Source organism: Perca flavescens, chromosome 14, assembly GCF_004354835.1.
Source record: "Perca flavescens isolate YP-PL-M2 chromosome 14, PFLA_1.0, whole genome shotgun sequence".
Classification (NCBI taxonomy): domain Eukaryota; kingdom Metazoa; phylum Chordata; class Actinopteri; order Perciformes; family Percidae; genus Perca; species Perca flavescens.
This window is the reverse complement of record NC_041344.1, coordinates 20,503,284-20,528,883: the sequence shown is the minus strand read 5'-3', so window position 1 is coordinate 20,528,883 and position 25,600 is coordinate 20,503,284. Positions and strand designations below refer to the sequence as shown.

General features: G+C 40.3%; 2 protein-coding genes across 4 annotated transcripts in view; both read left to right on the top strand.

Moving 5' to 3' along the window:
- cdk6 (cyclin dependent kinase 6) overlaps positions 1 to 13,263 on the top strand; it is a 39,876-nt gene extending 26,613 nt beyond the window's left edge. Inside the window, exons 5-8 of the mRNA XM_028597425.1 lie at positions 3,648 to 3,757; positions 8,709 to 8,759; positions 9,519 to 9,654; positions 9,842 to 13,263. Coding sequence (XP_028453226.1) covers positions 3,648 to 3,757; positions 8,709 to 8,759; positions 9,519 to 9,654; positions 9,842 to 9,994 — 450 coding nt within the window. The 3' untranslated portion in view covers positions 9,995 to 13,263. The remainder of the gene's footprint in view (positions 1 to 3,647; positions 3,758 to 8,708; positions 8,760 to 9,518; positions 9,655 to 9,841) is intronic.
- Positions 13,264 to 13,608: 345 nt separating this feature from the next.
- On the top strand, positions 13,609 to 25,136 carry fam133b (family with sequence similarity 133 member B). 3 transcript variants are annotated; one of them, XM_028598278.1, is made up of 11 exons: positions 13,609 to 13,909; positions 14,895 to 14,992; positions 18,169 to 18,247; positions 19,533 to 19,652; positions 19,741 to 19,773; positions 19,940 to 20,011; positions 20,477 to 20,575; positions 20,733 to 20,774; positions 20,940 to 21,029; positions 24,013 to 24,063; positions 24,432 to 25,136. In XM_028598278.1, the coding sequence occupies exons 1-11, from the start codon at positions 13,886 to 13,888 to the stop codon at positions 24,525 to 24,527; spliced, it is 804 nt and encodes a 267-aa protein (XP_028454079.1). In that variant the 5' UTR covers positions 13,609 to 13,885; the 3' UTR covers positions 24,528 to 25,136. The 3 variants fall into 3 exon arrangements, with proteins under 3 accessions (XP_028454079.1, XP_028454081.1, XP_028454080.1); XM_028598280.1 differs by having other exon boundaries at positions 13,610 to 13,909; positions 20,736 to 20,774; XM_028598279.1 differs by having other exon boundaries at positions 13,611 to 13,909; positions 20,940 to 21,026.
- The last annotated feature ends 464 nt before the right edge of the window (positions 25,137 to 25,600 follow it).

Below are 25,600 nucleotides of genomic sequence, written 5' to 3'. Positions count from 1 at the left end.
GAGAGAGGGAGGAGGTAGGGAGAACAGGCTGAAAGCAGTGCTGACAGTGGACTGTATGTTTGGAAATGAAAAAGAGCACACTAAAACTCAGAATCTGTGGTTTGAGATGAGCCATTTTAGGAGCAGAGAGTTAATAACCTCACAAATGCTTAATGGTAGGCACTTGCAAGTGAAAAATGGTGTGTCATTGTTTATACTAAAAATCAATAAAATCTGAGTTAGAAAAAAAAAAAAATGGTGTGTCAACAAATTGCATGATAGGAAAGTCAGAAGGTATTGAGATGACTAATGCATTGCGTTTTTTTCATGACATTAATTGACAAAAAAGAAAAATATAGAATAACTGCGGTCTTATCCTTTTAATGCTAATATAGAATGAAAGACCACCTTGCCATAGATGCACTGCTGCAAAAATGGTTTCCTACACTGTGTTTTTAGGCTTACTGCAATCTGAAATGATATATATATATATATATATATATATAGTGGCCAGGTTTTCGAATAACTATTGCACTGTGGCGGATATACCCCGAGCTCTAGGTCTGTGGTTCTTCCTAGAAGGCTTTACGTGTGCATGCGTGTTCATAAAAGCCCTGACATTTGACTCTGCAGGCCTACAAACTCCATGCAGCAGACATAAGTCACTTGCATCTGAGCCTGCAGCTGCAAGAGTTGGAGGAAGATTTTGATTGGGCAATTTGTCACTTATGCATCCATCCAGATCCAACCTGTGTTTTAATGTTTGATGGCTTTAGGAATGCAATGTTTTGGTTGGTAGGGGGGGGGGCGTGGATATGTGATTTGCTCTAACTACATCTCAAGCTGAACACTTGCAGAGAACTTAGTTAAAATCAAAGAAAGTTAGAAATAATTCATACAAAAATGAAAGCAATGCAGCCTTGAATTTTCCTATGCATGCTAAACATCAGTTTCCTTTTGTTACCTGACTATATGGGCAGCTGTGCAACTTCCATTCATGTTTTTCTTTGAGGTTTCACTGTTCTAAAAATCTTCAATGACCCTTCAATGTCTGTTCGTTCTCAGTATAGGTCTCATTTCTGGTCACGTGACTCAGCCGACATCTCAGCCAACTAGCCTCAACTTCCTCCCTATTTCCACTGAAGCAGGAAGCAGGAGATCAGAAAGTATCACACATCTGCAAAATGCAGCCCGCGGCACTATTAATAGTGCCATTCAGTTTAGAAGCAAAAATGTGACCAAATGTTTTATTTCTCTTATTGGTCTCTGTTGACTGCCTTGCTTAAGAAATTCCAGCTTGGGGTAATATTTGTTCAGTTTGTGCCTTGTCCAACACTTCCCTTCAAGCTACAGTTATGAAAAATGCCCCTTCTAATGGAATTCTTATTATGGGCTATTATTTGGAGGGGGGGTAATGAAATAATGCCCTGCTACTTTGTAACTAAATTTACCATTCTGAATGGTACTAGCATTGCCAACTTACAGGAGGTGGTTATAATAGACAAGGAAATTCTGCCAGAAATTGTTATCAATGTCCCCAGTGGCTTATTCAATTCTTACATTTTATAGTACGATTACTAGAACAATACTCTTACTATTAATATAACAATTAAGTGACAAGTTTCTTGTCAAATGATCAGGACATACAGTTACAAACTACTTACATGGTCTTATCTATATTGACAGTTTACAATAAGAACTGAAACTCAGTTACTTGCTTGCGGCTCTGTGAGGCTGTACTAAGGAATAGTGGTGCTTTACAGTTTTTTCCAGTTGCTTAAGCTCTATTAAAGAAATGGACCAACAGATCCTGTTGCTCTGGACGGAGACCAGTAAAGGCTATTAGAAGCACTTTCCCCGGTGATGGCTGAGCGTTACTGCGCAGCCTCCAACTGAGCTTGACGACGTAGATGTGACGTGAGCAACCTGTCTGATAGTTGTAAGTCTTCTGGTAGCTGTGCCAAGAGAAATCTCAATCATTCCCAATCTTACAGAGACGGAACGCGTAGGTATATGTAAGGAGATATCATAGGCACAGGCTAATGCTAGTTAACATTAGTAATTAAACTTAAACTGCTAACGTAAGCCTGCGAGCTTCTCCTGTACTATACGGTAATTCCTCTACTATGCAACAGCAGGTCGCGTGGTTATGACACAATCGTTAGCCTATTTTTACAAAAACGTCTGCTACGGAGCCATAACGAGGTACAAGGTAATGGAGCCTTTTATACATTGTCTTGTTTCTTTAGAAATGAACAATGGACAAATAAAGTCTTTAAACGCTTCAGATGTAAAGTTATTCGCTGTCAAAGTGACGTCAAAATCAATGGCAGTCAACGGAATGCTAACGGCGGGTGAGTGCTTGTTGGCATCAAAATGGCGCCATAGGAGGTGCGCTGTGTGGAAGTTGGCTTACCCCCTTGAGCACAACCACACACACAATTAGCAGAACATCTCAGATCCTTTGCAAAATGAAACGTTCTCACTCAAAAACTGTACACAAATTTATAAAAAAAAACATTTTGTTACCATATGAAATGCACACGTTTCATATGACTTAATTCAGTTTGAACCAGTTACACGCTGCTGTTGCTAACCCTAAACACTTTTAGCAATTCTACTTCTTAGTGATGAGAGTACTGTATATCATTGATACTGGCACCTGTATTACTGAAATCTGAAGCCTCCTACAGTCAAAAGAAAACTTGCCCAAAAGTCTATAAACCATAAAGTTATTTGACTGCTCATGTTTGGCAATCTACATCCTTCGAAGATCATTGCTCTCAAATTACCCATGAAGGCAAGTGGACAAGGTTGGAAAGATCAGGTATTGTTTCCTCCTACTCCCGCAGAGAATCCAAGCTAATAAAGATTTCTAGGTGACACAACGCACTCATTTTGCTTACAAACATTTGCCTCAGACTCTAAGATCCCGATAACCACTCTGCAGTGCCTGAGGAGGGAACTGCAGCCAAAAACTGTCGGAAAAATCTGGAGTTTAGGAAAGCACCTGGAACCAGTCCACTCTCTTACTAGGGGTCACTGAGTTTTGTCTGGAGGCTTTCCCTACTGTAGCTGTTAACAATGCTGCTGCTTTCCTGCAGGCTATGGGACAAATTTGGAAACCATGCTTAGTTTGAAGTGGCAAAAAAATGGCTGTCGTTATACCTCAGGTGGGTGCAGGGTTGCTTGATGCAAGACAGGTGGTGGTGGTTAATATTAATGATAGTCAGCTCTTTATCACTTCAAGTGCATGAGACATCTGCCGGGTTTAATCCAGTGAGAGATAGTGTTGTTTATGATTGTAATGGGTGCTACTGCACGTATATACACACATGTATATATATATTTTGTGTCCCTGGTGGGTTGCTGTGGAAAGACTGTGTGATGTGGGTACACAGCAAAATGGGAGCAGGGAGACATGTCCTGCCAGATATGATTTCATGTCTTACGTAAGCCTAAAATGTGGGCAGAGAAGGTGTGTGTGTGTGTGTGTGTGTGTGTGTGTGTGTGTGTGTGTGTGTGTGTGTGTGTGTGTGTGAGCCCCCCCCCCTTCTCTATATGGTGACATTTACTCAATGTTGCTGGCAGATAAAACTACATGCAAGAGATTGTGTCTTTGTATGTTTTGCCTTCTTTTCTTATTTGATTTCTGCTGTGTGTTGTAGGTGGTGACACTGTGGTACAGAGCCCCAGAGGTGCTGCTCCAGTCTAGTTACGCCACGCCGGTGGACCTGTGGAGTGTCGGCTGCATCTTTGCTGAGATGTTCAGGAGAAGGTGAGAGCTAAGAGAATTTTGGTGTAACCCCTTATACTGTTTATAAAGAAAATGAAAAAGGAATAAAACCAGCAACCACACACTCATGGGCCCAAAGATCTTACATCAGCACTTCCAACCACATTTGTCCAATCACTTTCAAAACCGTATAAGTTTCAAAAACACCACTAGCCGGATTATCAGAGCCCAAGACTGTTAGTGTTGCACTTGAATGTTGGTGTTATGATCTCTACTTTACCTGTTTACTTTCACTTAATTTTTATTTCACCTATATTCTTTGGAGAAATCTGCTGCTGTTGCTACTGAATCAGTTATTTGGGTGTTTCTTAAACTTGTTGTCTTTTTCTCAAAATGGCACCTGTCAGCTGCGTTGTGAGCAGTGAGCAATCATATTTCGGTTGACTTATCAAACCATTACAGTAATGACAGGCTGTCTGCTGTGGTTGCAGTATGCAAGTCAAGATCCTGCTTCTTGGTATAGGTATTTGTCAGTTTGTGGTCTAACGAACTTTACACACTGGAGAGCCAAGCTAATAACGGACCACTTTTCTAAAAGAAAAAGTTCAGCTGCCTGCCTATGAAAGGAAAAAAAACCACTTTTCCAGGGCATAAGGAAATATTTTACCACCATAGCATTAATCTACTATTAATATTTATGCGCCATAGTATTTGAAGAACTGCCTCTTGTAATCAACAGTGAACTTGGGTCTAAACAGACTGTAGTGGTGTGCTTCGGAGTAGATAAGAACAGTCTTTTTGAGGTAGGGCTGAGTGCCAGGAGGAGCACCCTTGCCTGTAATTTATGCTTCCTTCCCCAACCGTCCCCACACCCCAACATGCGCTGCCACACACAACGACCCAAGCTCTGCACTAGGGACTCGGTGGGAATATATAGGCTCTAGTGGCAAAGGGTGACACAGAGTGAAGAGACTGTGTGGTCATGTGGTATTCAGTAGTCCACTACGAGCTGCTATATAGTTAGTCCGACTGCAATGAAACAACACAAACATCGGCCACTGCCATCAGTGAATGTCCTCTTAATTGCCAATAGGTCATTGGCAGTCTACGAGGCGAATATTGGCCAATACCCATGTTCTAGGTACCAATAAATCGGTGCATCCCTAGAACAAACAAGTTTCAATGCAAACTATCCAGCATTGGTTTATCTGTCCCTGTTATATCCTTTTTAAACAGTCTTGGCACATCTTGTCCATGTGTGCTCCAGGTCATGTGTTCAAGCTTTATTTGGTAGCGTGCTGTAAAAATTGTGACATGTGACAATTTTTCATAGTGCCAGATAAGATCTTGACTTTAGATTCTTTAACATGCATTACGATGGGCTAACAGAGGGAAGAGTTAAGGACAGAGTCTGCTTTGTTATTCTTGGTTTCCTGCTTTTACATCAAGCCCATTGATGATCCATTACAGTCATATGTAGCAGTTATGTGAAGAAAACACTTCAGCTGTCATTTTACCACGTTATGTTTTACTCTTTTTGGTCTTTGTCATAGGTTGGTATTGGTAAGAGTATTACTGGTGGTTTTATTCAATCTTCTCCGGTGCCCTGTTAGCAGTCTTTGTTGTTTGAATAGCAGTTGGGTGTACTTTATGGCCTACACCCAACATGTATTAACACTTCATGAACATCAGAATTCTTCATTGAAGCATTTCTAAAGAACTTGCGGCAAATGAACCTGTAATTGAGCATCTTACTACCAAAATAACCAAGCATAAACATAAATTAACAGTAAGATGTATGTATTATGTAAAGAGGATAGGGTGTTCCTTTTAAAAGCAGGCACAATCTGAGGTTGGCAATCATCCATCATCTGATAGGTGTGTGTGTGTGTGTGTGTGTGTGTGTGTGTGTGTGTGTGTGTGTGTGTGTGTGTGTGTGTGTTCTCTAGGAGGTTAAGGTACTTCTTCTCTCACCCTGACACAATGAGCTGTAAAAAGCTTTGGTGTGGATATGTGTGTGTTTTCACAATCTGGCACCTATCCAATTTTGCCTTAAGGCTGAAGGCAAGGCAGAGCCCTTTGATGGCCATGAACAGAACAAACACTCTCTCTCTCTCTCTCTTTCTCTCTCTCTCTCTCTCTCTCTCTCTCTCTCTCTCTCTCTCTCTCTCTGCAGGTGATTAAGATGGCTTTTTAAAGGCCACCTGTTAAAGATTAAAGGGCACCTGGGAGAAGCAGTGAAAGAAAGCAAAAGAAAGCGTGATTCAGGCAAAATACAGAACAAGAGAGGATGAGAAAACACTGTTTATTGGTTTGTACCTCAGGTACAACGAACCAGACATCCCCACTGGTGGTTTTTATTGCTGGGTACATCAAATTAGAAATACCATCTGCACAATTGGGCAATTTGTCAGCAATTATGATATTGGTAGTTTAAGTGATTAATCTTGCAAAATTGTCATTTTTCTTTGGTTGGAGATATTTTAAAATTGAATATCTCTTGATGTTGGGCTCTTGGTCAAACAAAACAAGCAATCTGAAGACATTGGGTCAGTTTTTCTAATGAAATAATGAAAATAAGCATTTATTTTAAGCCCCACTGAGCACTGACTACCCTCATTCACCCTGTTACCTTATGTTGCAGGTCAAAAAAGTGCAAATCTAACCTCACAATGTCTTTCTTATGACTCATGAAACATCAAAGCTCGCCCACCCCCCACGCACCTACCTCTCCACTTTCATTATCAAACATGCCATTGCACAAAAACACTCCTTTTAATGACTATCCACTGTAGCAAATAGTTTGGAACCTGTCAAAGGAATTTGAGCAAATATCCTACAAGTCTGCATCTGCATGGCTGAGATAGTGTCAGGGTAAGTCCTGGTTCAAGTGAATGGGGGAGAGAGCGCCTGCTTTTTGACATTCCTCCAATCGAAAGGTTGATCGTGTTGTGTTAATGGTCTGGGAGAGGCCCCATTTCCGTTTTGACTTTCTCACAGTTTGGAACTCAATTGATAAATCCACAACGACGCAACCTTATATGCACGAGTTTGCACTTGACACAAACACATACTCACATGTATATCCAAACTTAGCACAGACTTGCATGTCCACGCAGTTCACACTGACACAGGGTTGAACACATTCACGCACACTCCATTTCTCTCTCTCTCCGTTTCCCAACCAGTCAGATTGACCCTCTCACGTGCAAACATGCACACACATTCCCGAGGTTGTCTCAGTGGAATGTGGGACAGAGCTGTGTTGGCACTAAAGGAAGCGTGACTCAGCCGCCTGTCCCAACCCAATCTCAGTCGTCCTTTCACTGCCACCCGTGTGTGTGTGTGTGTGTGTGTGTGTGTGTGTGTGTGTGTGTGTGTGTGTGTGTGTGTGCGTGTGTGCACGCCTATGTGCATATGCAAAAGTCCGAGTAAAAAAACAATCCCTTTCGTGCATTTGTACACCCTTACGTGTGTACTTACTTGAGTGTGCGCAAATGTGCATTTGCACTTGGCTGTTGACTGTATATGCATGCCAGTGGCCAGCTCAGTGTGAATCCATTTATCCCTCTCCAACAAACCAACAAACCACTCCAGGTTTAAAAATGGACCTCTTGGAATTATCAGCACTACTTGTTTTGGCACAATGACTTTGCTGTAGGTGATTTTTTTTTTTTTTTTTTTTTCTTCTTTTTGCAACAGTCAGAACTGGTTTGGTCTGATCTTAAATGGCTTTCAAACCTCAGTGCAGTGCTTTACCCTGAAAGACCTATGTGGTGTGATCCTTTTTCAGTCAGAAGTTTAAAGCAGATATTCAAGAGTAAAGAAACACTGATACATCCATTAGGTAAGGATGCCAGATGGTAATAATTGAATCAAACTATCTCAATGCCACTTCCGAGTTAAAGCATGTGACAGAGAGTTTGCTGTAAAAATGTGCCACATTCCCGTGTGACTAACTTCCCAGTGTCTGAGTCTGTCGGAAAGTGTGGGTGTTGAGCTATGCAAAGCTTCCTGCAAGTGGGAAAACACAGGGAGCACATGGTGGCTAGCCAGTCTGTTGACTTCAGTTAAGTGGGGTGCACTTAAACTGTATTTGTTCCTGAATGCATAATACATACACGTGCATACAAGCACACCTATGTGACAATATCCTGCATTACATTGACATCTGCTGGTGACTAATCATGTTATCACAGAATAAAAGCATCTGTGACCCTAGTGCATTTAATACTATTATGTGAGTAACACATTTAGAAGTAATCTTGTTGCCCCAGAGGAAAGTCTTCTCTTTGACAGCAACACCTCCTAATTTCCTTTCAGAGGAGCTTCGGCAGGAAGGTCTAGTTCCCATACCTCCTTTCTCTGTTAGAATAATCCAATGTTTCTGTCACACGCCTCTCCCTCCCACTTTCCTACACACATTCACACACAGAGAGAGCAAAAGCAGACACCCACACACATGGGGGATAAATAGGCTTTTTCTGTACTGTGCAGCAGCCAGCAGGCTTGTGCTGATGATGACTACTGGAATTTGTGCGGGTGCCAGGGCCGGCATGGCCGCCCATGGGCATCCAAAGACGGCCCAAAGCCACAGAAACCACCAGCAGCCCTGCTGCCGCTCTCCTCCCTACTTTCATCCCTCCCCTTTTCAGTGGTACTACCAACACTGCTTCACAATCCTGACTACATGAGATGGAGCTGCCAGTGTGTGGCTACTTCAAATGCTCACACCAGAGTCAAACATTCCTCTTTGCCTTAAACCAATAGCTTTATACATGGGCTTTTTGTCTCCACAGTACCGTGGGATAGTGAGCATTAGGACTCATATCTAAAGTAGATCAATAATAATTAATGCTGTACACCAAAATGTATTTTAACGTGTTCCTAAATCTACATGTTTTTTGTGAAGCACAATATATGAAGACATCGACTCACGTAAATGTTTAAGTAGCAGCAATCAAACTGAACTTGTTTATTTTCTCTTTCCCAGACCGCTATTTCGAGGAAACTCAGATGTTGATCAGCTGGGAAAGATTTTTGAGTAAGTATTATTGGCTGTGTTTCCTGTTACAGTTTTTATCATATTTCCTCTATGTTAAAGCTAGGGAAAATGTCTCAAAACTCTAATGGACTATGTATAAAAATCGGTCAGTCAAAAGGCAGCAATTTGGGGAATACATTTTTTATTCATTGAACCTATTATTCTGCATATGGCCTAAATGTAGAACAGGATATGCACACAACTATCTTTCTGTAATTAATGCAGAACCTTCCAGATTAAGATATGCTCTCTGCTCGGGTGAATATCATTCGCTCCCTCCAATGCTTACCAACAGGCAAGAAAACTGTCAGTTGCTTCAGAAAACCTAGGATGATTTGAACAAAGATTTGAACTGGAGAGGCATTGAATGCGGAACATTCAGTACATTTACATGCACAATAATATTCCACTATTATTCTGAACATGACAATATTCCAAATTTGATACGGGTCATGTAAATAGCATATTCCGTTTGGATATGCCGAATAAGGCCTTTTTTTCTGAATATAGCATGTTTAAGACGTGTGGTATGCGATATGCTGGTATTATTCAGGTTTGAGAAGCATTCTTTGGACAGCTCATTCTGTATATGCATCTCAATCAGGGAATGTTAGCAGATTATTCATTGTCATTAGCCATTAAACAGCTTAGTCTGAATATTGTCTATTTTGGGAATAAGGCCAAAATCCCGAATAATATGTGCATGTAAACGTAGTCATAGCTAATGTGAAGGCACTAATTACCATTATCATCCCACAGTGTTGTTGGGGTACCTTCAGCAGAGGACTGGCCCCAGGAAGTGGCCCTACCACAGAGTGCCTTCACCCCCCGACCCCCTAAGCCAATAGAGGATTTAGTCCCAGACATGGACGAGCAAGGACGAGCCCTCTTAATGGTGGGTAGTACGAGCCTCTGTTCAAAACAATCCAAATTGATCATGCAGAACTTGTTTTCAGTGATTTGCCATTTCCTCAAATCCTAGAAAATTAACCATACATTCTACATATCATAATATTGCGGTTATACATTACTTTCTTTATTAGTCCATCTCATCCTCCATATTTCTCCTCTCTTCTTTACAGCAATTTCTCGCCTTCAACCCCTCCAGGAGGATATCAGCCTTTGCTGCGCTCAGCCACCCCTACTTTCAAAGTGTGGACAGCCACAGTAGAAGTGTGTACGCGGCCCAGCCCATCCCCAGCAACAAGCCCACTATGGAGGAGAGGACTGCCTGAAAGTCCTCCTTCACCCTAAATCATCCCATACAGTGTATATAAAAAGTATTCTGCGTACCCCGCCTTGGTGTATTTCATGTTTTATTGTCTTCACAAATCTAAGTACCGTTAAGCTTTTCTGACACTGATTAACATTTAAGATGTATTTGTATAACAGAAATAAATCTGTAGAAATAGATGTTATTTAAGTACAAATATATGTTACAAAGTGATTAATACAGAGGCATGTAGAGGCACCTTTGTTATCATTTATAGCCTTGAGTCTGTGATTAAATCTTCCCTCATTCTTCTTCGCCAAAGTCCTCAAACTGTCAGGTTGCTTGGTGAGCATGACTAAACAGCAGTTTTCAGTTATCCTGTTTGGATTGTTATTTGGCCACTTGAGTGTGAAGACAGTCCTGTGCAGCTTTTAGTATTGAATTTGTGGGTTCTTGTCCTTCTAGAAAAAAAAACGTCTTCTCTCAACGTGACAGCAGGTTTTCTTCAAGAATTGTGTTTTTTTGCTTTTATTTTACCCTCTACGATTGTCACAACATGGTGCCAACACCAGGCTTTGCATCGCATTTCATTAGTTGAAAAGCTAGATATGCACCCAGGCAGCAGTAAATCTCTCCGCTCAGTTAGGGAAGCATGTATACCTCTTTAAGTATCCACAGACTTCACACATAACCTCAAGTTTTTGAGAATGATGTGCTCTACACATTTGTACTCCATATTCTAGTGCCTTCATATTTTACTGGTGTCCTTCCACCAATTGGTTCTTTCAATAACCTTGTTGTAGATGGGTTTGAGGTCTCTGTTTTCATAGTGTAGTTTATGCCAGCCGTTTGTCCCTGCAGATACAGGTGCATTTAACTACAAATCACATCTTTGATTACACATGGGTGATTGTCTGTCAGTTGTTCAATTTCTAAAGAACAGTTGGCTGCACCAGTGATAAAGTGTGACATAGTTAAGACGGGTTATAACTGTGCTATAATTTAGATCAATTGTGGAAAATGGTTTTCTCTTTGACTTTAACAAGATATTTTTCTGATAATCAGTGTCAAAAAAACTTAATCAACTGTACTTTTGTGTTGTACATAAACACGAAACATGAAATCGACAGAGGGGGCACTTTGCTATAGTCAATTGTACGACGCTCTAGGAAAGTACTTCTACAGACAGGGTAAAGATAAGTGTCGAAAAAGATGACACCACCAGCTCTCACCCCCTGAAAAATGCACAAAAGCTACCCTCCTTCCATGAACTGATGGATTGTAATTGCTGCTTTTAGGTTGTTAAATGTTGATGATTGACTGTTAACAATGCAAAGAGACTTGCATCTCAGATTTACTGGTGGTAGTGGGCAAGTGGACTGTAGAGGCCATGAAGCAGAGGCCTCTTTATCCCCAGTGTTTAGCCTCACAAGAGCCCTTTCGACTGGGGGACCGGACCACACAGGAGCCTGGGTGGACAGCATGGATCTCCCCTGCCTTTTATTCCCACAGTGAGCAGATATACAATACAAGCATGCTCACAGATACGTACACATCATATAGTGTGTACACTACCACAGACATTAGCACGCTCATGTACACACCTACTTATTGAAACCCTATTGGGCATCACAAGCCAGCCACTCACTGCCATGTTTTGTCTTATTCTAGTCTTACATGTATTATTATACTGCCACCTTGAGGATGTTATGAGTAACTGCAGACCAGTAGCAGGATTCTAATGGTTTCTGCACTCTTCAAGGAACTCATCATAATAGGCTGATATCAGTGCTGAGACAATGATGAAAGAACCTAATAGAAATGTTCCTGCCACTCGCTAGTCTGTCATCATGGGCTTTTAGCATTATAAAATACTATTATTTACTATCTGAATGTTACCATAATGCACAGGCTTGCAATAGGTGGAGAAAATCCCACCAGCACTATTCAACATGAACACATTTGGAACAGAATAGTGTCGCCACTATTCTGTATTTTATTTTATTTTATTGACAAGTCTTATATGCTTGTTTAAATCAAGTTACTTGATTTTTTTTTTTTAAAGATGCTGGGGCATACAATATTCTTACACCAACTTTTTTTAAATGATTATAGAATTTGTGTAAGACTAGTTTGACAATGTAAGGAATGTATAAAGCATAGGCATTGGTACTGTACAGTATAGAGCGCTAAGTACAAGCTGTAATGATGGAAAATGTTTGATATGTGCATTGCCAGCCCATAGATATGTCGCAAAAATGGATAGATGTAGAGTAGCAAGGGTCAGTGGAATGTTGTTTGGCAAGAGTGTTTTGTCTATTGAAAATGTTGGGTGGGCTCTGTGGGTGCTTGTTGAATTTAATTTGCTTTGAATTGAGAGTGAATATGAATTTTAGTTTTGTAGTGGTTTTGATAATGAAATAATGCACAAATATTTTGTGTACAGTTTTTGCTTTATTTTACAGTCATGTCCAGTTATATTCAAGTTCAGTTTTTTTTTTTTTTTTAACAGCAAGGTTAAAAGGAAGTTATGCAGATTTGTATTTTTGTATGTAGTAGTTCTTGCAGAACAGTAACATATTTTAACACTGGTTTACGTTTCCTTAACAGGTAGTGCTGCTAGCACACACACACTTACACACACAGACACTCTGACTTTCTCAGGTTCTTGTTATGGTCGTCCGAACCTTTCGGGCACAGTTTGCACATCCCTGGGCTACTAACTGACCACATCACAACTCCTTCAGGTTTTCTTTCAATCTGTTCCACGATCATGTCATTGATCATCATCTACTGTCATTCCTATTTATCAAATATATGTTACTGTAGTCATTACTGTCTGAAGATAACTGCCTGTATCAACTGTTTTTGCCAGCAACTTTTAATTGCTAGATGGTAAACACAACATAGATTCATGTATATTTTGTCTGCTTGACTAAGCACTGTGTGAATTTTCTATTTGATAACAACTCACATCTGGTGTCAGTGGTGCAATGCAATGAAAGCTCTGAATAGAATTAAAATAATGACTGTTAATACATTTTAATCACATGACATAAAACTGAAGTCCACTGTTGAGCTTTTAGAAGTTTCACAGTTTTGAAACCAACATATAGCTGATCCATTGTATAACTCAAATTACACACGTGTTCCTGTGTCACATTTGTTTTTAGCATATGAAAATTGCGACTAGGAATAAAACAATCATGGCATTATACATATGTATGAATGCAGGCATTGCTGTCGTATTGTTGTGTTGCACCAGTTGAATAAAAAGCAGATTTTTGTTAATGTTTTTTCCTGACTCATTTGTAAGTGTGATAGACCAAATTAATGAATAGTCATTTTTGGAATGAGGGGGAAAAAAGACAACACAATTGCTGTTGTAATTTATTCTAACACTTGCATTCTGCCACACATTGTCTTTTCTCAACAACATACGTCTGTTTCATACTAGCACAAGAAGATATCAATAAATTAACATTTTATTTTGTACCTTTGCATTTGTGTTATGAGTCTGTTTCAGTGCCAATTTCAAAACTAGAACATATAGGCTACTGTAAAGGAGCATGTAAACGGGAGAGCCCAGCAGATCAGACATTTTGGTAGAGTTATAACGACGTTATACAGAACTCAAATGATTGGACCGAGTCTGAGAAAGTGTAGTGTATTACTAGTGCGGTGTGGGCCTAGTCCATAAACCGTAACAAAAGTGTAAGTGTAGTCTGTAGTCCCGATCCACACTCCATACCAGTAGATGGCGGTAATTCACCATTTCGTTGATTGTCAACCGCCACAAAACATCAAGAAGAAGAAGAAGAGTCGCCAGCTTCGCCTGATGTGGCTAGTTCAAGGTAGCTAGCACTAATGGTTGCTCTCTCTGTTGGATTTTTCCCCCTATTACTAACTCAACATGGGCAAAAGGGATAATCGAGTGGTGAGTTATGGTGCACAACTTTAGTAAAAGTAGGAAACAATTGATACCCGGTTACATTTCATAAGATAGCTAACGTTAGGCAAACACAAGCTGAGCCTAGCGCTGTGACTGGCGTTGGCGAGCTAGCTAGCTAACGTTAATGTATGACCCCGCTAGCTAGGTATTCTGATGCTAGGCCTAGACAGACTTTGACAAAAAAACAACATCGTGTTTTTCATTTGATGTAATATTTTCTAGATTTGAATTGCTTGGTGCGTCGTGTTGTAGCCGACAAGCATTAACGTTATTGGTCGCAGAGCTACCAATGCTAACTGTAACGTTAGCTCATAACATGGACATTGGACAACGTCTTGACGTGGGGATGTTGCGCAGTATTTTCCGTTGCTTCTTGAGTCTATTATACAGCCTTGAAACACTAGCAGGGATCATCGATGTATAAAAAAAACGTCAGGGACCTATTAAAACAATGGTATACGTGCAGTTTTATGTCCCAAATACCCTATGGAAGATTATACGTACAGTTGTATGTACCATATACAATGTCCTCAATTATGAACCTGCTAAACGACCTGTTTAACAAGTATTTTATAGCCATAACCACCATCATTTGGGACACTAATTTTTGGGAAAATAATTTGGGATACTAAACTGCACGTAAACCAAAACAATAGCAAGTATGGATAAACGGTAGTCAAATGTTCTTGGTTAAGGATTGTTGGTTAAAGCCAAGTCGATCCGTTTAACTATGAAGCACATATTTTCTCCTGCTAACTTTTGCATGCGTAGACCGTATATTTAATCTGTTAATATGGCGAAAATGATTGCTTGCTGACAGTTTTGGAGATATCCGTAAAGTACACATCTTTGACAGTTGATTAGGTAACGTTCTGTTTAATATCAGTGCCTAATCATCTGGCATCTGGGTGTATTTTAATAAATTCAATTATAAATGTGTAAAATGCTTTCCTCTTGTTTGGTCTTCCAGGCTTACATTAACCCCATTGCTGCTGCACGAGCAAGGGGACCAGCAAATAACGCTGGACCAACTATACAAGATTATTTAGGCAGACCTCGACCAACATGGTGAGTAAAGGACAGACCTCTTCACTGGCCTACCCTGACATACATATTTGCTCCTTGGTAACAAAAAGAGACAAACATCGTTCTCTCAGCTGCATTTCCCTGTTATTTACGAGTATTATATCATTAGGCTTGTTCGAGATGAGCCAGGTCTGCGCAGAATCGATCACCGGCGATCGCCGCCCAGTGCATGCCAATTAAGGCGGTTACACACCAACCAGACGGCCATCTGTCGGCAGAAAAGCCAGTCGGACTCATCAGTCTCCCAGAGTTGGTCCAAAAAGTGCCTCAGAACACAGTGAAGAGACAAGACGTAATACGTCTCTATAACAGCAAACGACGCTAATCCGTATTGTTGCCTAAAAAATGAAAACCGGCAGCTGATTGGACGAACGCGTCACATGGGTTTGTTTTCTCCGGAAATTCAAAGCCAGACTGTCACGGCGGATTGTTCAGAATACGATCTCATATTGTACTAAAATAGTTCACTGAAACATGTTTCTGAAAACATTTTAAGTGAGAAATAGGCCGTGCAGTTGCTGAATCTGTCTTTTTTAAGTTTAATTACTAATGTTAACTAGCATTTTAGTTAGCAATAATTAGCCTGTGCCTATGTTATCACCTTACATACACCTACGCTCTCCGTCTCAGCAAGATTGGGAATGATTGAGATTTCTCTTGGCACAGCTACCAGAAGACTTGAACCTTTCAGAAAGGTTGCTCACATCACGTTTACGTTGTCTTTCTGTTGGAGGCTACGCAGTAATGCTCAGCGCTCACCGGAAAAGTGCTTCTAATATCCTTCACTGGTCTCCGTCCAGAGCAACGGGATCTGTTGGTCCATTCTATATATACTGTCTATGCTTTTCACCGACTGCAAGAACCAGGCAGACCCAGGGCATGCTGGGAAACGCCGGCCTCTCAGCTGATCTAACGGCTGATTGGTTCAGAATCGACTCAACATGATGACGTTTTATATAAAATTAGCAATAAATGCTATTGGTCTGATTTAAAGGCTTATTCTGTACAGAACACATGTTGTGTGGCTGAAAGTTATGTTTAAAAGTCAGAGAGACTAAATCTGTTCAGATTACGGATCATTTACAGTGTGTTGTTAATTGTCATAATTAAAACAACTGGAGACTGTGTACAAGCTGATAAATGGGTCTGATAACATTTTATTAAATCTGAATCGGACCACAGTGTTTCTGTGACTTCCTGTTAAGGCAGCTGGAATCGGCTGGAAACTGTCCGACTTGACAGCGAATTTTTGTCACTGTCCCCGGCTGCTGCCCCCTGCTCTCGTCTACTTTACAGGCGAGGCGCAGTTCATCTCGAACAAGCCTAATATCACAGCTAGATGTAGCCTAGCCATTTAAAGGGTACATTTTTTTTCTTTTCAACCTGGACGCCATTCCCCCATGCATTTGTGTCTAATAGACGGATGGGACCAAAAATCTTTGAAATTGGTCCAGTATTGAGTGAGATTCCAATGATGGGCCAGCGCTTAACTAGCTGCAATGTAACCTAATGGGGCAATTGTGCGGCCTCGATGTTTGTCCACTAAAAGTGATTTGTTTTTACCACTAACGGGCTCAGATTGTTATTAAGTGTCTGACAACATTATCGATCTCACGATGTAACATCTTGTCGGAAGCCCTCCAGCCACTGCACCCTCCTCTGCCTGCTGTCTCTCTCTCTCTCTCTCTCTCTCTCTCTCTCTCTCTCTCTCTCTCTCTCTCTCTCTCTCTCTCTCTCTCTCTCTCTCTCTCTATTGATTTGGAATGTATTTGTACAGTTTACAGAGTATTTTATTTTTTTGGGCTTTTCCGCCTTTAATTTTTAACAGGACAGCTAGGTGAGAAAGGGGAGAGAGCGGGGGAAGACATGCAGGAAATTGTCACAGGTCAGATTTGAACCCTGCATCTCTGCGTCGAGGCATAAATCCCTAAATATATGTACGCCTGCTCTACCCACTGACCCAACCCGGCCACAGTATTTCTTTTCTTTTGACTTTTTACCCCCACTGTATTTAACACGGATACCTTCAAATCTTGTCATGTCTATTTATTGAAATAAACTCCAATTTTAGCCACAAGGGGGCACATTTAATTCATCATCTGCTACACTAGACACCCAGTATGAAAGTCCCATTTACATTACACAAAAGAGCAACGTGTTTTCAATGCAATATTAAAAAGTAAAGGGGACATAAAATATCCATGTATGGTACCACAATATCAGTTAAAGCTTTAGTGCATAACTTTTTGATGTTAATGAACGTCCGTTACATTCAAGCCATTGCCAAATGAGTTGCTACAAAGCTAATTAAGACTATCAGCTCCACACAACTCTCTCTGTATTTCTCAGTATGACTGTGTTTAGAAGATTGTGGCGTCCTGTGACTTTCTTGCGCAGAAACTCATGTGAAGATAATTACCTCTTCTGAGGAGTCCATCATTCTTGGCTGAAAGCAACTGCGTGGAGGATGGGTGGGGGTCGTACGCGATCACGGAAGCCTTGTATCGTGTGGACGTGCTGACAGTGTTTTTGTCGCACTATAGCCCTCTTAAAGCTATTACTATAGCTTTAAGGGGCTTAATGAATTATAGGTTATCACTTACACAGAAGAACCTTGATTCAGTAAACAAATGCTGGAAATGAATCGGACCGTTAAGTAGGGCTGTGCAATTAATCAAAACTAATCTTGATTATGATTTCGGCTCCCAATGATCACAAAAACGGAATAATCGAGAAAAACAATTATTTAGCTCATTACGTTTTGCAAGTAAACTTATTTTTTCTTGTGTTCTGAATGAAAAAATGTGTTGTTACTACATCTTTCCAGAAGTCAACGAGTAATCGTGTTAATTAATTATCATGATTTCAGTATTGACGTAAATAATCGTGATTATATTGTTTTCCCATAATCGAGCAGCCGTACCATTAAGTAATGCATTGTCTGTTTCCTGTAAACTCTTGCTGATAAAAAGTGTAGGATCACATTGCATGGCAGGAAAGTTAAAAGTAATAGCAGCTAGTGAAGTGGTGAGAGTGGTGAAGAGCTGCAGCTGACAAGCACATTCTCCAGTTTGGGCAGACATTATCCTTCCAAATTGTATGCTGACAAGCTTTACATTATGAATTATGTTACAACTGATTTATTGTCCCTTCATCAGGGAAGAGTTAAAGGAGCAGCTGGAGAAGAAGAAGAAGGGCTCTCGAGCTCTGGCTGACTTTGAGGACAAAATGAACGTGGTATGTTTCCTTTAGGATTTTTTTGGGGGGGGGGGGGTAGATCTGTCAGAACCCCCCGCGCCCCGACGCCAAATGTTTTACGTATTTAACGGAACTGACCCTTCGCTGCAACACAAACAAATATATTTATTCACCTCTATTCACACACAGTGAGGCATATTTTCATTTTGTTTTGATTGAACTGTATTTTTTCAAGAAATTCTTCATAGGGAAACCAAAACCCAAAGTAGGCTATAGTTATAGTATAGCTATAGTTGAAACCATTCATAATGAAACTAATTGCATATTTGCCTCAGTGGCAAAGTTGGCAGCCTTGCTGTGTGCATTTGATTTTTCTTGGCTTTTGGGAAAATGACTCCAAGGCTCGGATATAGGGGAATTCATGAATTATTGAAACACGTATTAGGCTACTACTCAAAAATATAATTAAAATTGTTAAAATGTACATGTCGGTGTTATTACGTTGTTCTAAAGATATCCTAAGACAATACATACATTAATATCACCATTGGGTATTTATCATGAGAGATTATATAGTTTGGAATCTGGCGGTCAAAATGACCGTTTGTGGCAGTTCTAGTAGTTATGGAATTCCGGCACTTCCAGTATCTTAATGCAGTGTAACTACTTCAGCATGTAAATAATGCACCTAAAATACAAACGTGAGCAAAGGCGTTGTATTGAATCAACAGCCACGTGCAATTTAGCTAGCAAGTGAAGGTGAAACTAAAAATGTGCAAGAACTGTAGACTAATACAGGCTTAAATGAACTGATAATATAAGTTATACGACTTCCAGTTCTCAAGGATGCACACATGCCATCTCAACCGGGTCCTCCGGACAGCCTGTCTCTTTTTTTCTTTCTCCCTTTTTTCCAAGTGGCACGCGTGCCCACTCGCGTTGTGAAGCGCGTGTCCGCGCTATTCTCCGACGTGCTCTCTAACAATCACTGCTGATAGACGTTGTACATTTCTGATACCATGGCGGGAGAAATCTAACCATGGCGGACCGCCACTTGCCAATCAACATAGAGGAAACGCTGTGTTTGTATTACGTAGACTGACATTTTGACCTTAATGATCACCATCTTTTTCTTCACATTATTTGCAATCCCATCTATGAGTGTCAAGAGTAATGAGTCCAGTCATAGCCTATGGTCTTTTAACTGTACTATAAACTCTAACCCTTCATATTTGGATGAAGGTGTAGCTGCATATGGAGAACAATTAGCAATATAGTAGATGAAGACTTTTTTCAGATATTTGCTGTTTGTTTTGTTTTTTAGAAATGGAGAAAAGAACTGGCAAAAAACAGAGAGAAGTTGTTAGGTGGAAGTGATAAAGACAAAGAGAAAGACAAAAAGACCACAGACAAGGAAAAAGAGGAGAAGAAAGAGAAAAAAGAGGTATGGTATCTCTCTTAGCCATTTGAATGATCTCACATTTTTAAATCATCCTCATCTTTTCTGACTTTGGCCTTTCATTTGTGTTTAGAAAAAGAAGAAAGAGAAGAAGAAACCCAGCAGGGTGAGGACAGACCTCCAGTATTTTTGATACACCCACAGTACTCACACACACACACACACACACACACTCTGCCTGCCTGTACTTTAAGACTTATTGTGTTCCAATTTCCAAACAAGCGAATGACATCAAGTCTAATGAACCCTGCTTTCATTGTGTTTTGGTCAAGCATTCTTCATCTTCCTCTTCCTCATCGAGTTCTGATTCCCCCAGCAGCTCCTCCTCAGAATCTGAAGACGTGGTAAGTCACTACAGACTTCAACGTGCGATATTAGATATTGCCAACCACTAAAGACAAAGAAAAATGTTGTGACCCATAATCCAACAGCTGCAATTTAGAAGCATATGGCGCTCCTGAATTGGAGACAAACCTTGTTTTTAAGATCCCGTTCTGCTGGATGATTGATTTGATTGATTGGTTGTTTAATTACGGCTGGCTGCTGTTTGCTTGTGGTGCTGTTATAGGTTTATTCTAGGAATAGCTTCCTGTGTGGGGCATTTTTGTCTGAAGTCTGGAGTGAATTGTTTTTTATTAATTAACAACTGATCAAAAATAGGTTGGAATTTATATCTTTCAAACTGATTGATTTAAAAATGGCTTGGATCTGTTCCCAGAGCAATCCTGCATATCATCTCAACATTTCTACTAAATTGCCTTGCACATAATGCAACGCTGTTTGATTGGATTCATATTTGTGTCATACAGGATGAAAAGAAGAGTGTGAAGAAAAAGCGGAAGAGAAAGAAGTCATCAGCAAGGAGAACATCAGACAGCTCAGAGGAAGAATCTGACGCTGAAAGCAAGGTGTTGTTGTTTTTAATAACGGCACAGTTGGCTTACATTGTTTCAATACACTTTAATAGAATCAGGTTCTGGTGTTAAAAATGTGCAGTCAACCAATTGTCCTACAATGACTTAAATGCCAGTGTTTTTTTCTTCTAAATGTCATTTTCTTCCCAAGAAGAAAAAGAAAAGAATCAAGGAAGAAGGAGACAAAGATAAGGTAGTTTGTTCTTATTAAGCCACCCACTCAACTAACTTTTTGATGGTGTTAATTTTGTTGCCTTTGTGTATATTTCCCCAGATGCGATGCTTGTTCCTGCCAGTCAAATTCAGTTTAACACTTAAGTCCAGGTGGTAATTGTGATGTAAATGTTGTGTCTGTCAGGGCAGGAGCCGTAAAAGAAAAAGGAAGGCCGAGCGAAGTTATAAGGACTCGTCCTCAGAGTCCTCTGCAGACTCTGAGGGGGAAGAGGTAGTAAGTTATATTCTTATATGTAGAGGTGTGAATCTTCACTGATCTTTCGATTCGATTACGATTGTCATGTCTTCAATTTGATATCTTGATGCATCACGATGTGTCAAATCCATTTTTTTATTAAAGCCATATAGGATATTTAATTCCTAGCTTTTCAAGCTTCAAAAACAAAATATTCTGCACTTCCTGAATGTGCAAAACATACCAGAATATGTAAACAGAAAGGTTGTTAGGCATACATTAAATTGTAAACCGAAATAATCGATTATAGCCCAGCCGATTATTGATGCAGCATTGTCCATGTCCACGATTCGATGCATCGATTATTTGATTAATTTCAACACCTCTACTTATATGGTTGTAGATGCCTAATGAACTGCTAATCCGGCAATCTTAGTTAGTTAGTAAACTCTGGACAGGAAAACTCAAAGCAATTAATGTAACCCATCTCATCATGACATGAATTTTAGTTACTACAAGTTTGCCAGTTGGCCCACTTGATATGAATAAACCAGTCATTAGAAAATACTTCCCACTACTTAAAAAATTAACACCTTATAGGTGCCCAGATACAGTGGGGGAAATAAGTATTTGACCCCTTGCTGATTTTGCAGGTTTGCCCACTTACAAAGAATGCAAAAATCTACATTTTTAATCATATGTACATTCTAACAGTGAAAGACAGAATCCCAAAGAAAATTCCAGAAAATCACATCATATGAATTTATTAAAATTGATAACCATCTGATGAGGAAAAACAAGTATTTTACCCCCTGGACAAACAGCATGTTAATATTTTGTAGAAAAGCCATTATTGGCCAGCACAGATGTCAAACGGTTTTTTATAGTTGGTGACAAGGTTTGTGCACATTTCGGCAGGGATGTTGGCCCTCCTCCCTGCAGACAGCCTCCAAATCATTCAGGTTCCGAGGTTGTCGCCTGGCAACTCGAATTTTAAGCTCCCTCCAAAGATTTTCAATCGGATTCAGGTCTGGAGACTGGCTAGGCCACTCCAGAACCTTGATGTGCTTCTTCTTCAGCCACTCTTTTGTTGCTTTGGCGATGTGCTTAGGGTCGTTGTCGTGCTGAAACACCCATCCTCGACCCATCTTCAGCTCTCTCACTGAGGGAAGGAGATGTCGGTCCAGAATTCCACGATACATGGCCCCGTCCATCCTCCCCTCAATACGATGGAGTTGTCCCGTCCCCTTGGCTGAAAAGCACCCCCAAAGCATGATGTTGCCACCACCATGCTTGACGGTGGGGATGGTGTTCTTTGGGTTGTACTCGGTGTTCTTTGCCCTCCAAACACGACGAGTTGAGTTGAGGCCAAAAAGTTCTATTTTGGTCTCATCTGACCACATCACCTTCTTCCAGGCCTCTTCTGAGTCGTCCAGGTGGTGAATGGCGAACTTCATGCGGGCCTGTACATGTTTCTTCTTGAGCAGGGGGACCTTGCGTGCGCTGCAGGATTTCAATCCATGACGACGTAGTGTGTTACCAAGCGTTTCTTTTGTAACTGTGGTCCCAGCTGCCTTCAGTTGATTCATCAGTTCCCCCTTGTGGTTTTGGGATGATTCCTCACCGTTCGCATGATCAGGGACACCCCACGAGGCAAGATCTTGTGTGGAGGCCCAGACCGAGGGAGGTTGGCGGTGGTGTGGTGCTTCTTCCATTTCCTGATAACTGCACCGACAGTTGATCTTTTTCTCTCCAAGTTGCTTTCCGATTCTCTTGTAGCCCATCCCAGCCTTGTGCAGATCAACAATCTTGTCCCTGATGTCCGAGAAAGCTCTTTGGTCTTGCCCATGGTGGTGATGTTGGATGCTGGTTGTTTGGGTGTTGACAGGTGTCTTTTATACAGGTAACGAGGTGAGTTAGGTGTATTTGATGTAGATAATTGGTTCGGATTGGGGCTGTGTCTTAAAGAAAGACTAACTGGCTTGTAGGAGCCAGAATACTTGCTGTTTGTCCAGGGGGTCAAATACTTGTTTTTCCTCATCAGATGGTTATCAATTTTAATAAATTCATATGATGTGATTTTCTGGAATTTTCTTTGGGATTCTGTCTTTCACTGTTAGAATGTACATATGATTAAAATTGTAGATTTTTGCATTCTTTGTAAGTGGGCAAACCTGCAAAATCAGCAAGGGGTCAAATACTTATTTCCCCCACTGTAGCTCAGTTGGTAGAGCAAGAAAGGTCTTTGTTCCTCTTTAACCTCTTTGTTCCTCTTTTGTAATGCAGCTTTCATCAGATTTAGTCAACTTGATCCTTCAACTATTTGGTCAAAGAGAACATTAGACATTTAATATTCTAGCTTTAGTCAACAGTTAAAATGTTAGCCTTGTTTAGTCATATTAAATAACTGAACATTATAGTGTACCGGTATAAGCCTTTGGCCGATTGAACATCTTTAATGGTAAGCATCTGATGAGGCAGGTTAATCACATTCACAGTAGTGGATAAATGGTTGGCTAGTTGGTTTAGTTTTATTTCTGTGCCTTTTTTGTCTACACTAGTCAGACTTCTGAGATGATATTTCTCTGGCTGTCACTGTCAGAAGAGCCTCCCATCCATAGTTCTATAAGCTGAACTTCTAAACACATACACAGAGGTACATTACACAATTGCCAAATAAAGTTAAGTTTCAGTTCTCCGTTAGCTCACTCGTGCTCTCACTTACCCAGATGTGTAAGCTTTCTGTCACATCATGGTGAGTCTGATAAATTGCATTAATATTAAAAACGGTGTGATTGCGTAACTTAGCAAAATGGGGCAAAGCCTTTAGTGAAAAGCGAAAGGTTGCGACCGCCTTATCATACATTGGGCATGCTAACCAGTTTTGCTCAACAGTAAAGAAGAAAACATTTAGGCTCAGAAACCGATGACCTTATGAAGTTGGTGTATAATTAATCTGGAAACCTAACCGCTGTGGACTTCCCTCTTTCCATGGTCTCATTTCAACTTTTCCCTCCCACAGGCTGATGCCAAAAAGAAAAAGAGAAGTAGCGAGGAAAAGGAGAAAATCACAGTGAGAAATTAACTTAATTTCCTTTTAGAGTTACACAAATAATATTTGGGTTTGATCTAGTACAACTAGTGAGGCAGATTTTACCTCATGACTAAAGTAAAGTGTTTAAGATTTAATCCCGAGTTGGAAAATATTTTGGACAGGTGTACATGAAGTGCATCTTTATAATACCGATCCAGCATTTAGTGTCAGATGTTGGGGGTGCTGTAAAGTGTCAATTCTGCTAGAAAGTCACTATCATAAAATGTTTTGTGTATAGCTACACCTCCTTACAAATCCCTGTTGTTGAACCAGCTGTGGAATTGATATAATTATATATATATATAATTAAAAAAAAAGACGTGGACTCAAATGTTTTACGTTCACAGGACAGATCCAAGAAGAAGAGGCAAAAGAAACACAAGAAACACAGCAGAAAAAAGAAAAAGAAGGCAGCATCTCAGTCGGACCCTGAGCTCGACTAGCAACCGCAGCATTATTCTCTCATCCTCCTGACAGTTCACGTGTAGTGTTATTTTTGCCTTTGCCCTCTAAAAGCCTCTCCCATCCAGCTTCAGTCATCACACTTGAACAAGAGACCTACAGACTTGTAATGCTGGGGTTGTGTGTGTGTGAAGTGAAACTGAGGAAAGCACCCATCCCTCTAAGTGGCAACTACCGGTGCATATCTCCTGTTGACTTTTACCACCATGATTTTTCTAGATCTTTTTTCTTTTTTTTTTGAGTTACACACCACAAATGGACTGACGTGAATTCCTCCTATATACCACCCCTTCATCTCAGAGATTTCCGTGTGACTGGCCCTCGCAGAGTTGCTCTCTCCTGGCTTCATACCAGACATCTTGCATTTGTAGTTTCTAGATGAGGCTGTCATGCTAGTGCCTGCGCCATGCATGTAGACCTGATGACCTGATGTCTCACCAGCCTCATATTGAAGTTGGACTTAAAAGAAATGTGAGCTGCACAGCCGACATTAATACAAGGGATAATTGTTCCATTAGATTAAATTGTTACACTGCAGTGTAAATGTATAAACGATGGGAATTCATTAATAAAGTATTGTTTTAGCCTTTGTCGCTGTTACTTAGTTACAACCTTAATTGTGAAACTTGAATTTTTGGTGTGTGTATACAAATCACACATTGATATGGCCCATCAATCATCACTCACTGGATTTGCTTATATGGTTACCCTGCTCACTTTTTATAACACAAGGTTGCTAACTGGTTCTGCACTCTCACTTCCTGACACTAGAAAGATTCACACAAGAAGTTAAAGTTTTATAACCTTTTGCCTTTTTATGGCTACCAACCAGTAAATAACCAACCTACTTGTATGATATCACATATGCCATTGTGTTTTTCTTTTAATTGTTACAGATCAGGTATTCTGACTTGAGAGTGAACCACTAAAAAATAAAATCCAATAATTGGTGGAAAATGTATTTGGATCACTTTATTTAAAAAAAATAGAATAAAAGCAATACAAAAGACAATAAAAATAAAATACCAAGGTGTCATCAAAAATATCAAAGTTA